This window comes from Lipotes vexillifer, unplaced genomic scaffold (genome assembly GCF_000442215.2).
Source record: "Lipotes vexillifer unplaced genomic scaffold, Lipotes_vexillifer_v1.1 scaffold384, whole genome shotgun sequence".
Lineage (NCBI taxonomy): Eukaryota > Metazoa > Chordata > Mammalia > Artiodactyla > Lipotidae > Lipotes > Lipotes vexillifer.
The window spans coordinates 4,098,809-4,113,406 of NW_006793498.1; the positions used below are offsets into that span (position 1 = coordinate 4,098,809).

The following is a 14,598-nucleotide window of genomic DNA, read 5'->3' on the forward strand; positions in this document are numbered from 1 at the left end:
GAAGGCCCAACGCAGCCAAAAATAAATAAATAAATAAATGCCACCAGAACCAAAAGCTATTATTCCCTGTGGTGAAAAGGAGAGTGCATTAGGAAAAGAATAAGCTGTTTTAATATGACTCATGATGAGACGACTTGGCTCTCAGGTGAGTTAAATCAAGTCTGCTATTTTATAAACACAGTCATTAGGAAAGTAACAACCTGCTCCTCTTGGAAATCCTATTATGTGGAGTTCCCCTAAACCACAGAATACAGAAAGTAATTTGAATGGCTATGAATTTTCTCTAATCCCCCAATACATAAGTGAGAAATTCACTCATTCCATAAACAGACGGCTTAAGGTGTTAGAGCTTAATTCTCTTGGAAATGGTTAAGAAAAGATAAAGTTTAGATAAGTTTGTAAGTAATTAAAGGAGATGGATATTTATGGTACATCCTTAACCGTTTAAGATCAACATCTTAGAAAATAACTACTTTGATCTTTTAGAAATCATCACTTGTTAATTCAGTCAGAAACAAACCATCAGGATGGATGAATCACCTTTCCCAAGATGATTCCATGTCTATTACCAACTCAAAGACCCTATCTACATGATTACTTAACAACCAGCTGATTTAATAATAATGCAACTTGAGTTTATTTAAGCACCTTAAGCTTACAAAAGCACTTTAATATGTACTTTCATTTATTTTCACTCTTAATGGTCTTGATATTCTGGTGAAAGCATCACGACAAGTGGATTCTGCTTGTTTTACACAGGGTGAGGAAGCTAAAACACACATTTAAGATCACAAGAGCCAGGAAATGATGGGCCAGGAACAGAACCTGACTCAGACGCTTAGATAAGTACTCTTCCTATTTTACCCAGCTGGCTGTCTCAATTTCTATGAACTAGCAAACCCAACTCAATGTTTAAAATCACTCCAATTAGCTGACCCTCTTAAGTAGTTATTATAGTGATTTTTCATTTTGTAACTGGTTATGGTAATACGTGGCAGAGTCTAAGAGAGGTAATACTCTTTTGCAAGTTGAAATGCTCAGATATAGTCCTCTTCATAAAGAAAATACAGCAAGTTAGATGTAATTAGGATGCTGACAGCTCAGCTTAGTATGGACAGGTAACATGCTTAGCAAGCACAGCATGCAAACAAATTGCAGATGAACATAAAATAAACCTATAACCTGTGCTGACACATTTGGACAGGTCCAACACACCCAACTGTGCCAGCCAGGACAATGAAGTACCTCTAGTTTTCTTGAGGTCCAGGGAAATTTCCTTAATGGTGAATTCAGTGTGAAACGGAGCAATCTGTTCACGAAGAATCAAAAGGTGCTTTATTAAGAAAAGTTGTCCATCAATCTGAGTCTAAATTGAAAGACAGAGAAATGGATATTATCACAGATTAAATAAAAAGAGGAGCACATAAAACACATGTTATTAATCAACATTAATCTATCTAGGTCTATGGCCCTTAGCCTAACTATATGGTACCAATACTCCTTTGCTGTGCAATGAACTCCTCCCATATTTCCATGTTAGAATTATCTGGAAAAATCTTGCTTCAAACTCTTACTAACTCTATCACTTGTTCTATTTAGTAAACCTAAGAAAGTAAATCAGACAAAAAGGTTGTAAAGCAACACATTTTAGAAACATTTAGAAAGAGAAGTCAAACCTATTCTAACCTGGTGCAGAAATAGAAGAAACCATGTGGTCCAATATCAGCACAGAGCAGGAATTAAAAGTTCCAAGTATGAGCACGACTCTGATCTCTCAGGGCTTCCTAGTTTCTCTCAGGAACCTGCCTTTCACTATTTGGTCAAAGTGGTTTCAATATACAGAGTATCAGAAATACTCATATTTATATAAAAGTAGAAAAGAAGCCTCCAAATGTAAAATGATTTGGGGTTACCATTTTGGATTATCCTGCCAGCAACAGAGCACTGACTACCTACACCCCTGAGAGGCCCTGAATTTCCTTTTACCCTCTCAGGACTCATCCACAAGAGTCTTGTGAATCAAGCTTAGTTCTCAAGCTCTGACCCACTCCCAAAATAGTGAATAATCATGGCCCTCATTTCAGAAAAGAGTCTGTATATTAAGAAGAGGGCTTCCCTGGTGGCACAGTGTTTGAGAGTCCGCCTGCCGATGCAGGGGACACGGGTTCGTGCCCCGGTCCAGGAAGATCCCACATGCCGCGGAGCAGCTGGGCCTGTGAGCCACGGCTGCTGAGCCTGCGCATCCGGAGCCTGTGCTCCGCAAAGGGCAAGGCCACAGCAGTGAGAGGCCCATGTACTGGGGAAAAAAAAAGAAGAAGAAGAGCTAGGCTATGTTTGCTCCTTCTTTTTTTTTTTTTTTTTTTTAACATCTTTATTGGGGTATAATTGCTTTACAATGATGTGTTAGTTTCTGCTTTATAACAAAGTGAATCAGTTATACATATACATATGTTCCCATATCTCTTCCCTCTTGCGTCTCCCTTGTTTGCTCCTTCTTGCTGCTACTCAAGATGCAATCTTACTTTGAAAATATTTTTAATGAAATTATACTGCATTAGGAAAAGAATAAAGTTGTCCTTCAGTAAGCAATACAGGCATACCACAGAGACATTATGGGTTTGCTTCCAGACCACTGCAATAAAGTAATTATCACAACAAAGCTAGTCACATGAATTTTTTTGGTTTCCCAGTGCGTATAAAAGTTACATTTAGGGCTTTCCTGGTGGCGCAGTGGTTAAGAATCCACCTGCCAATGCAGGGGACACAGGTTTGAGCCCTGGCCCGGGAAGATCCCACATGCCGCGGACAACTAAGCCCGTGCGCCACAACTCCTGAGCCTGCGCTCTAGAGCCCGTGAGCCACAACTCCTGAGCCCGTGCGCCTACAGCCCGTGCTCTGCAACAAGAGAAGCCACTGCCACAGTGGTTGAGAGTCCGCCTGCCGATGCAGGGGTCACGGGTTCGTGCCCCGGTCCGGGAAGATCCCACGTGCCGCGGAGCGCCTGGGCCCGTGAGACATGGCGGCTGAGCCTGCCCGTCCGGAGCCTGTGCTCCGCAAAGGGAGAAGCCACAACAGTGAGAGGCCCAAGTACCGCAAAAAAAAAAAAAAAAAAAAGAGAAGCCACTGCAATGAGAAGCCCATGCACCACAACTAACAGTAGCCCCTGCTCACCACAACTAGAGAAAGCCCACGTGCAGCAACGAACACCCAATGCAGCCAAAAATAAATTTATTAAAAAAAAAAAGTTACATTTACACCATACTGTAGTCTATTATGTGTGCAATAGCACTGTCTAAAAAAACAATGTACATAACTTAATTTTAAAATACTTTATTGCTAAAAATGCTAGCCATCTTTAGCAATAAAGTATTTTTAAATAACTATCGTCTGAGCCTTCAAGTCGTAATCTTTTTGCAATAGTAACATCAAAGATCACAGATCACCATAATATAATAATGAAATCTGAAATATTGAGAGACTTAACTAAATGTGATACAGACACACTAAATAAGCAGATGCTGTTGGAAAAATGGTGCCAACGGACTTGTGCAATGCAGGGTTGCCACAAACCTTCAATTTGTAAAGAACAAAAACAAAACCCCGCAGTATCTGTGAAGTGCAATGAAGCGAAGCACAGTAAGATGAGGTGTGCCTGTATAAACTTTAAAGAGGTTACTAAAGTGACTCCTCTCTGTTCTCTCTCCCTGCCTCCCTCCCTCCTAAATAAACACATAATCAACATATAAGTATGATTTATTTGATGGAAACTCACTTTGTACTCTGGAACACAGAACATTAGGTAAGTAGGAAATGCTACACATTTTGAATGCTTGCTCTATTTTCAAAAGAACTAACAGCTCCGATGGAGAAAATAGTATAATATAGATTGAATTTACTGAAGCTGCTGTGATCCAGCTTTGTGTTAGTTTACTGATATACTAGGTACTCGATTTAAGTATGTAAGAAGAATTTCTTGCCTTAAGAAATTCTCTAAGACATTAAGCCATTTTCATTGATCACTTTTTTAAAAGTTGAAAGGCAAAAAGCATATAAACTCAGTCATGAAAATAAATTAGCTAATTCTTACCAAATTGAGGGCTTCCTCATACATACTTAAGCACCTTATAATATGAAGGAAACCGAGTTAATAAAAGAGAATAGCCTTACAGGCAATGAGGGCAAAAGACTGAATAATCAAAAGGCTTTTCACTCCCCCCTTTAAAAAGAGGACAGTGGTACAAGAGGACATAAGCATATGAACTTTTTTCTTCAATTAGGTCATTTTTTTCCTCTGATAATGTAAGAAATACATACTCACTGTAAAAAATGTGGAAAGTAAAGAAAGTGTAAGGAAAAGAAAGAAAAAAATCATCTATAGTCACCCCAAAGCTTTCATCATTCCTTTTTTTTTAACACATATGTTCATTATATAAAGTCATAGTGTATACCTGATTTGTATCCTGTGCTTTTTTTTGCCTTAACATCTTTAAGTTACATTTTATTATTTCATTTTTTAAAATTTAATGGCTGTGTAATATTCCACTATATGGAATATACCACAATTTACTTAACCATTTCCCTAATATTAGACAAGTGTTTCCTAATTCTACCTACCATACCATAAAAAAATGTGAGAGCTCAGACTTGGAAATACTTTTTAAACTTCAACCTGCCTGTCTATAACTTAACTTTCCATTCTCTTCTAGTCCCCCTGTCAAAATTTCATTTCAACTCTCGACTTCATGAATGGGAGCATATGGTGGTCACAAACAAAGATAGAGCTTTTCTAAGGTCCCAAATTCTTTTGTGAGGAGATTTCTGTTTTTTGGTTTTAATTTATCTGAAGTCTTGAAGTTAGAAACCAAGTTTATAAACCTGGAAGTCCAGAAAGGTTCACAGGTTTGAAAACTCCCAGCAGCTATGAAATTCTGGCTGGACACACCCTGGACAGCTTCCTCCCTGTAGGTGGCAACAGGTATTCTACGTGCAGAGCAAGGTAGAGCAGCACTCCGAACCATACTTTCTGAAAAAAGTCTCAGGGGCCGTGGGAGAAGCACAAGTCAACAGCCTTCAGCCCCATACCCCTTCTTCTTGATTAAAAACTGAGTTACAAAATCATGGCAACTACTTCTAGTCACATAACCCACGGGCCACAGCTGCCTGTCTTCCAAACTGACTGGCTGATTTCCTCCAAGTGAGGCCATTTCAACTATTTATAATGTCATTGCAGGGATGATTATAAATTGCTACATTTCCTTGAAAACAGAGTTTTGGTATTCCGAGGAAACAGCAGTCCAGTACCTCCCAGTTGCTAAGGCTAGAACAAGAAACCTTCATCCTATAGAATTTGTAACCTAAATATCACTTCTGGTGCTTTAGCAAAGCTGGCACTCTCATATACAGCAGTGTTTACTGAGCACTAAAATGAAATACTAGCTTCTCTCAAAGGGCCTCAAAATTAAATCATATTAAACGAATCCTACTGCCAAAATGGCTTTAAATTTCTGTGCCTATAAATTAATGCTGCATCCCACAATGTTACTATAGGCGATAAGATTTCATCTAACACTCCATCAAACCTTCTTTTTGCTGATAGACTCTGATGCTCCAAGTAATGACTGAATGCAGGCCGACAAGGCTTCCTGTGATAATCCTTGGAATACTGCCCTCTGGTGAAATAAAAGAGAAACATCACCTTGCAGCACCTCAGAAACAGAAAAAAGGAAAATCGTAGGCTCTGAGTACAGCTTGCTTGCCCTCATCTGATGGATTAATTTATTACTACCAGTATTCCTCCTGGAGTTTCCTATTCCCATGCAACCTTTCTAGACCAGCACATAGTTTCCTAATTTGCATCTCCCAAAACACTCATGTGACCCTTCCACAATATTTCCTGAGTACCTATTTCATGCAGCTCTGTGCTAGATGCTGGAAGTACAGGGCTAGGTTCACAAGGCAGATGTGATTCTGACCTCATGGAGCCCTCAGTCCAGCATGATCTCATGTTACAGGCTGTTTTTTAGATACATAAAACCAACTTTATAACAAGGCCTCGGTAGGAATTCCCCGGCAGTCCAGTGGTTAGGACTCTGAGCTTCCATTCCCTGGTCAGGGAACTAAGATCCCGCATGCCGCGTAGCGTGGCCAAAAAAAAAAAAAGCCTCAGTAAATCCACTTCTAAAAATGTACCCCAGGGCTTCCCTGGTGGCGCACTTGTTGGGAATCCGCCTGCCGATGCAGGGGACGCGGGTTCGTGCCCCGGTCCGGGAAGATCCCACATGCCACGGAGCGGCTGGGCCCGTGAGCCATGGCCGCTGAGCCTGCGCGTCCGGAGCCTGTGCTCCGCAACGGGAGAGGCCACAACAGTGAGAGGCCCGCGTTCCATAAAAAATAAATAAATAAATAAAATAAAAAAACAAACAAACAAAAAATGTACCCCAAGTAAAATCAGTACTGTATTCTAAAATTCATGCACATGGCTCTTCAGCACAATATTATTTAAAACAGCAAAAAAAACCTGGAAATAACTTAAATGTTCAATGATAGGGGGCTGACAAATAAAATACTAGTAAATCTAAATTATAGAACACTGTGCATGAAATCAAAGAATGCTAAAGAGAAGGTGGTGAAATTCTTATAAAACATAATTAAGTAAAAACAAAATCAGGTTACAAAATAGAATGTGAAGCATGATTAATTTAATTCTGCCATTTCTATATCTTCCTAGAGGTGTGGGATGTTGGTCTGAGCAGGGACTCCTGTCAGTTCCCTTGGAACTGATGGATGGGTAGGAGCAAAATTTTTATTATTAGGCCCCGTTCTGGGCTCTGGTCTCATACCTGATGCTTTATTCTCTTTTTGTACTGCTTCCCTAACTTCTGTTTCTCATGAGGCTACTGTATAGTAAGAAGAGATGAGGGCTGCCTCTTGCTACGAAGTCCGAATATGCGCAGCTTAGATTGAGGCCCTCTCTTTCTCCTGCTCAGCCTTAATAGGGTTTTCATTGGATTTGTTTCTCCTCACCTTTGATTGGTAAGATAGAGAGGGAGAAGATTTGGATGTAAGCTAGGTGAAAATGTAATGGGCAGGCCTAGGGCAGAAAATAAAAACAGGCAGAGTAACGTCCTTGGGCCTACCTCCTGTTTGGCTAAAATTCCTGTTAAGCACCTAAGAGACTTCACCAGGGTCCGTGATGACAATGGGTTCTATGTGGAATGTGGCTCTGCATTATTTCCCTTGGGATCCTGCCTCCACTGTAGGAAGTTTCTGAATCCCAACCCAACACCATCATTCAATACACCTCCTGGGGGGACCTGGGGAAGAAAAACTGCCAATGTCCAAACCCCCCTCTGGAAGAGATCTCAGCAGCTGGGCAGAAGGCTGAGACATCTAACTCTGCAGAGGTGATCTGGCCTCACCCCTAAAAGTCCCAGAACTGAGCAAACGGCACTTTCTGGTTGAATTTCAAAATCTCCAAGCACAAACTCCTAACGATGCAGTTTAAAATAGACACCAAGTCGTGAGCACTCTAATGAACCAATGAGTCAACTGTGCAACTTTGCTTGGGCCCGAGGACTCTGAGGTACAGAGCATCTCAGAGTGGGAGGAGATATACATGTACCCTTCTGAACCATATTCTTAAGAAACAGTGGCATCTGGACAATTAATTACATGACCATTATATTTAATCACTTCTCTCTTTATATGCTGTTTCAGTTGTAACAATCAAATTAATTTTTTAAAAGTGAATTAGGGAATTCCCTGGCAGTCCAGTGGTTAGGACTCCACGCTCTCACTGCTGTGGCCCGGGTTCAATCCCTGGTCGGGGAACTAGGATCCCACAAGCCATGCAGCATGGCCAAAGAAACAAAACAAAACAAACAAACAAATAAAAGTGAACTAAAATCACGTATTTTTATAAACTATTTTGGGTTTAACACTGACAATAAATAAATGTAGACAAATCTGATCATTCAGGGATTGATATTCATATGATTAAACTGGAATGCTTAAAATAAATGTTACCTAAGATAAATGCACAGTGTAAGTTGGGGCTAGAAAACTAAAAGGGTACTGCTAATTTCAGCAAATAATTAAAATTAGTCCAGGGTTAGAAACATGTAATCCGACAACTACTTGTTAAGGAAGCTGATTTAAATTGAGCGCAAAACTAAATTAAAGTAGTTGCATTTAGTACTAAATGTATATTATACCTATGTGACACTGGACATAACCTTTCTGCATCTTTTTCTTCATCTATAAACTAAGACAGATGAATTAATCAGTAGTTTTAAATGTATTTGTAGCCATAGACGCCTATAAGAAACAATAAAAGCTATAGGTCTTTTCCTCAGAAAGACACAAATACAAACATACAGACAAAATTTTACACACAACTTCAAGGTGTTCACAGACTACCCAAAGCCCATTAGAGCAGCAGTCCCCAACCTTTTTGGCACCAGGGACCGGTTTCGTGGAAGACACTTTTTCCACAGATGCGATCGGGGGTTGGTGGCTCAGAAAGTAATGGGAGTGATGGGGAGCGGCAGATGAAGCTTCACTAGCTGGCCCGCTCACCTCCTGCTGTGCAGCCCCGTTTCTAACAGGCCACGGACCGGTACCAGTCCCGGTCCATGGCCCAGGGGTTGGGAAACCCTGCATCAGAGGATTCTGAGGGTCTACAGAATGCTCAGGTTAAGAATCTCTAAATGAGGGGGCTTCCCTGGTGGCGCAGTGGTTGAGAGTCCACCTGCCGATGCAGGGGACACGGGTTCGTGCCCTGGTCCGGGAAGATCCCACGTGCCGCGGAGCGGCTGGGCCCGTGAGCCATGGCCGCTGAGCCTGAGCATCCGGAGCCTGTGCTCCGCAGCGGGAGAGGCCACAACAGTGAGAGACCCGTGTACCGCAAAAAAAAAGAGTCTCTAAATTAGATTGATCTTAAAGTTACCTCTGTATCTAAAAATCTTATTACTCTCATCTAATACCAAACAAAATATATCAAGATCTTAAAATTTAAATTAAATATTTTAAGTGAAAGAGCAAGCAATTTACAGTAAAGATACAAGAATTTACACACGTACATCTATACACCTGTACAATTTAGAGAGACAGACGAGAGTTCGTCGAACTGTAGGATACCACATTCCATGAAGATCTGCTGGAGAAATTGTGGTCTGTGCTCTAGGACTGAGAGATTCGGTTGAACCTAAAATCCCAAATGGAGAAGAAGACATTTCACACACGGAGGTCTGTCTTATTTCAATAGCAATTATAAACTGTTAGTTCTCACTAGCTATCAATGGCTGGAGGCATCCATTTTCTCTAGCCTCGCCTTTAATCGAGAATGCCAAGGGAAACCTAAATCAGCGACACGTGAGATTTAACACACTGAGGATGCACGTGACTACACACATATATACACTCCAGCCTCACACACTCAGCCCAAGTTGCTCTCTCCGAACTGTGATCGATAATCTTCATGGACTACATGAGCAGTATACACATACTGCAGAACACCATGCAGCCGATAAAAAGGAGACAGGTCTAGATGCCGTCACGTGGAAGCAAGCGGGAGGTGGGGGAGTGACAAGAAAACAAAGCATGTTAAGCAGGAAGATTAATCGAAGCCGGTCTGCCTGACAGCCTGCCTTCCATGTGCTCAACTCCATCACTTATAGGCCTACTTAGTGTATGTAATTCCCAAGTGATCAGGGCTGAGTGCCCATCCCCCCACCCACCCCACCCAAAAGGCAGCCCCAGCAAGCGTGAGGAGGAGCATGGGGGATGTGCCTGAGCAGAGACACGTCTGTAACGGACGCACCATCACTCTGATGGAGGGACCAGAGTTCACACGAGCCAGGAAAGTGCAGCTGGGACCATACTTTGGGACAAGAGGGGATACTGAAATATGGACTGGGTATCAGAGCACATCAGGAAACATTAGTAAACTTTTTAGTGCACTGATGGTTTATGGTTCTGTGAAAGATGCCCCTTTTTTTTTTTTTTTTTGGAGAGGTGCTGAAATACTCAAAGGTAAAGTGGCAATGATGACAATAACTTACTTTAAAATGATTAGCAAAAATATATACATAATACGATAAAATGTTAAGTATTGAATCTGGGCGGTGGGCACAGGGGTTCACTGCATCATTCTGTTTATTTGAAATTTTTTTAATAATAAAAGAAGAAAAGTAAAGCCAAGCAAAACAGAATTCCTTTTTTAAAAAAAGAGCTAGAGGGAACTCCCCTGGCAGTCCGGTGGTTAGGACTCTGTGCTTCCACTGCAGGGGGCCCAGATTTGATCCCTGGTGGGGGGAACCAAGACCCCACAAGCCATGTGGCGTGGCCAAAATTTTTAAAAATTTAAAAAGAGCTAGATCTGCATATGCTCAGAAGGAGAACTGGGGCTCGCAGAGTAGATTTATGCAGGAAAGGGCAGAGGGCAATGTTGAGGGCTGGTGCTTTCACTTCATGGTTCTGTAAGCTTAGTTGTTTTTCAAAAGCATGTAATACTTGTAGAATTTTAAAAAGCTCTTCCATAATGCCTTACTTTAAACTAAGATACCTACGTTATAAAAACATTTCTTAAGGAAAAAGAATAAACTGGACAAATTATATCACGGAATACTCAGGAGGCTAAGTATCCTTAGTTTTGCTAAGATTTAGGATATCTGCGGGATTCCTCCTTCAAAATAAAGAGCCAAAAAGGTACTCCCAAATTAAAGTTTAGTGCAATAAATGTATTTATGTAGTTCAAAGCCAGAAGTCAACTTATTCATTTTTTCACTTTCCTGAGAAGAAGAGTTAATAGTTAAAATAGCTGTTGACTGGGGAGAGTTTATTTACACAGCAAGGCGCCAAGTAAGGTGCCTACTGGCTGCCTCTTCTGAAGAGCCGAGCAAACCCAGTAGCAGGGCTTCTGCATCGGCTCCCGCCGTGGGCCCCCACCACCCTCCCTCTGCGAGCCTGCTGCTGCCCTCGCTTCTCCACGCAGAGAACAAGGCCCATGCGTTCTGAAGACACTCATGATCGGCCTCCTCACACCGTGGGCCCTCCACCAACTTGCCCTGAAACTACTCCCACAACATGAACATCACATCACTTAAAGGCCTCACTTCACAGCAATTTCATTTTCTCACTTCCGACATATCCTGGAAGCAGGAGAAGTGATTACACGCGTTCTTTTCTTTTTTGCTCCCCTTGCCACCAGACTCAGAGCCTTGCTTCCCATCCCAAATTCCATGTCTATTCTGAACAGCGTCGACAACCTTAGGGATGACCCATATGGTTATCCTTGCCCGTCTCAACTCCAAAGACCTTCACTTCCATCCCTGCACCCCCTACTCCAGACACAGTTTCTTATGACTTTCTTTCAGAAGTGCTTTCTACAGACCTTCTTATTACTCCAAACTATTCCACCTCTTAATCATGAAAACTCAGCATCCCACCCTCTAACCACGATATCCTCCAATTTCCTATTTCTCACCTCTTTACTCAAATCACTCTGCCGACCCCTCCTCCTCTGGCTTAATCACACCCTCTGACCCCTCTGGCTGTCCTTCCCCTGTCGGCCCAGCGCACGCCCTCCCTCCATCTGCTGCTAAGACTCTCCCCCCAGACTTCTGTTACTGTCACTCTACTCTCTGTCCTGGCTGATCTCATACAATTCCGAAGCATCAAGGGTCCTCAATCTTTACCTCTGAATCAGCTGCCTCTTTATAGCTCTAGAGCAGGGCTGTCCAAGAGGACTCTTAAGTGAATCATAAATGTGACACATTAAAATGCCACATTAAAAAAGGTAAAACTAGTGGAACTATTTTGAATATATTTTATTTACTCTAACAGATCAAAAATCTCATTATTTTAACATATAATCAATATAAAAATTACTAATAAGATACCTTTTATTCTTTATTTCATACTAAGTCTTTGAAATTTGTTGTGTATTTACACACAGCACATTCGGACTAGCCACATTTCACATGCTCTATGGCTCCCGTATTGGACAGCATAACTCTAGATCCATTTAATACAGATCTCTCAGTTGTTCCACATGGACTTTACTCAATCTTCCTTAGCTCCCATATCTAGTGCGTCACCAAATTCTACTGATTCAAACTTCTAACTATATCCCTCATCTATACACTTCTCTCCATCCCCCCCCCATCAACGCCCTGGTTCAAACCACCTTTACTTTTCAGATGGAAAAACACAACAACATCCTAACCAGTCTCCACAGTTCTACCAACAACACCTTAATGTAATGCCAGGCACGAGTTAAAGAATAAGCTTTACTGGGGAAAGGTACAAGGCCAGGGTTGGTAAGACAGAAATGTACTCTAGTCTCTCCAGTAACTCTTCAAGCGGCTAACTAGACCAAGATGTGTATTAGGACATGGCATGGGTTCTATTCCAGAGGAGGAAATTTCAGCTCCCTATGGTCTCTCTTCCTATAGGGCAGGCGTGATAAAACGGCTTTGTCAGATGGGGAATACTGAGGCTGTTGGGCAGTCTGGATTTGGGGTGTCAACTGTTACAGAGTTGACTCAGAATAAACTGATGATACACTAAGCCTGGGGATTTGGGGGCAGCTGGGGCTCCTTAAAGCCCATGGAGTTACAGTACCCCCGACTCCCAGTCAGTCCCACATGGAGCTGAGTTTGAGTGTCACTCTTACAGCTGAGGGGTGAGGAGAAGGGGTGCCCTACTTCTCATCTAGCCTGTTGTCTAGATAACTCATCAGTTATCCGGGGTGACTCTTGGACAGTCTTGTTCCTTGTCTAACAGGTACCCTAGTCCAAGCTATCCCATACGTTTCTGTCAATTTTTTTACCCGAGTCCTAGGCACTCAATACATTTTTTAAAATGCAAATCTGATGGTACAATTAGGCAGAATTTCAAAGTCCATGAGATTATCACCTGACACCTATCACAAGCTGGCCTGTTTTGCCTGCTCCTTCCTACAGGAACCTGTACCCAAACTCAGCAAACCACCTGACATCCCCAAAGCAACCATGGTCTTCCATTCCTGTATGCCGTCCTCCATGCGATTCTATCTTAAAACAACCTTATGTCACCTGGCTCTCTCATACTCATCAACACTACAGCTTTCAGATTCCACACCTCTCACTGAATCAGCCTTCCTGCACTCACAGTTTATCCCCCTTCACAAATCTGATGCCCTTTTCTCGTGGTCCAAGAGTGCCCTGTGCCTACCTTTAACCTGTCACCCCTGAATTACGCCTGTGGCTTACCAATCTCCCCCTGCTAAAGTGTGGGCTCCTCAAAGGCACAAGCTGTTTTTCTTGCCTGAGACATGACAAGTCCTCAATAAAAGTTTATTAAATGAATGAATAAAAGCTGGAAGTTAAAACATCATAACATACCAGATTTTGTTAGATTATTAGGAGGCTCTGCTTCTTCTAACTGAACATCTGAAAACAAAGCTTCTGAAGGTGGTACCTTCTTCTGCTCATCTTTTAAACTCTGTGCAATTTGCTGTATAAAAAGGTAAAAAAATATATACTAATTAATGGATAAATGAACTAATGAACTATGCCAAAACAACACATGGAGATGAAAAAGTTAAATTGGTATAAAGTGTCTCTATTTTCATAAAGGCATACATAGCTTTTTCTGAACCACTAATTTCAGAACAATTACAAGGTATCTGCTGAAGAGAGTCAAATATACAAGGCTCAGGTTAGAAGCTTAATTTTCAATTTTACATTTAGAAACAAAGTATTCATATTTAAGATTGGGTACATTCTAGATGTCAGAAATGCTTTTATCAAGGAGTTGGCAAACTCAAACTACAGGTTTTCTCTTTATGTGAGAACAGCTACAGTTTGTTACTTTTTAAGCAGATTTTTAAAAATTATCTTATGGACTGAGGCTATTTAACTCTTTTTCACTACCTAAAGAATATCATCAAACATACACAGGTCACTAACTACTAAGTTGGCAATGAAAATCCTACTTATTTACATTGGTTATAAAGGTGGAAATATACAGAAATGAAGGCCCAACACAGCAGTCCCCAACCTTTTGGCACCAAGGACCAGTTTCGTGGAAGACACTTTTCCCACAGATGCGGGGGAGGGTGGCTCAGGCAGTAATGCGAGAGTTGGGGAGCGGCTGTAAATACAGATGAGGCTTCGCTCGCTTACCCGCCACTCACCTCCTGCTGTGCGGCCTGGTTCCTAACAGGCCATGGATGGGTTGGGGACCCCTGGTCTAACAGACACCCACCTACTTCCAAAAAGAATAGCCAGAGAACTGTTTAGGAGACAGGCTCTGTATCAGTCAGGCCTGTCCTTTCATTCTGCAAACAGAAACCAGAAAGTATAGCTAATCCCTAAATGGCACACAGATGTCACAGCCAGATCACCTTAAATCCCTGACCTTCACCAAAAGAAAAACAAAGCAAATAGATTTACTGGAAGCAGTACACTTAAAACAAGAGGTCGGGCTTCCCTGGTGGCGCAGTGGTTGAGAGTCCGCCTGCCGATGCAGGGGACATGGGTTCATGCCCCGGTCCGGGAAGATCCCCCATGCCGCGGAGCGGCTGGGCCCGTGAGCCATGGCCGCTGAGCCTGC

General features: G+C 42.0%; 1 protein-coding gene across 2 annotated transcripts in view; it reads right to left on the reverse strand.

The window, feature by feature from the left end:
- COG3 (component of oligomeric golgi complex 3) overlaps window positions 1-14,598 on the reverse strand; it is a 57,760-nt gene that overhangs the window by 18,236 nt on the left and 24,926 nt on the right. For both annotated transcript variants that reach the window (XM_007466457.1, XM_007466456.1), the window contains exons 14-17: window positions 13,386-13,497; window positions 9,081-9,205; window positions 5,580-5,669; window positions 1,246-1,366 (exon numbers count right to left, since the gene is read on the reverse strand). In XM_007466457.1, coding sequence (XP_007466519.1) covers window positions 1,246-1,366; window positions 5,580-5,669; window positions 9,081-9,205; window positions 13,386-13,497 — 448 coding nt within the window. The remainder of the gene's footprint in view (window positions 1-1,245; window positions 1,367-5,579; window positions 5,670-9,080; window positions 9,206-13,385; window positions 13,498-14,598) is intronic.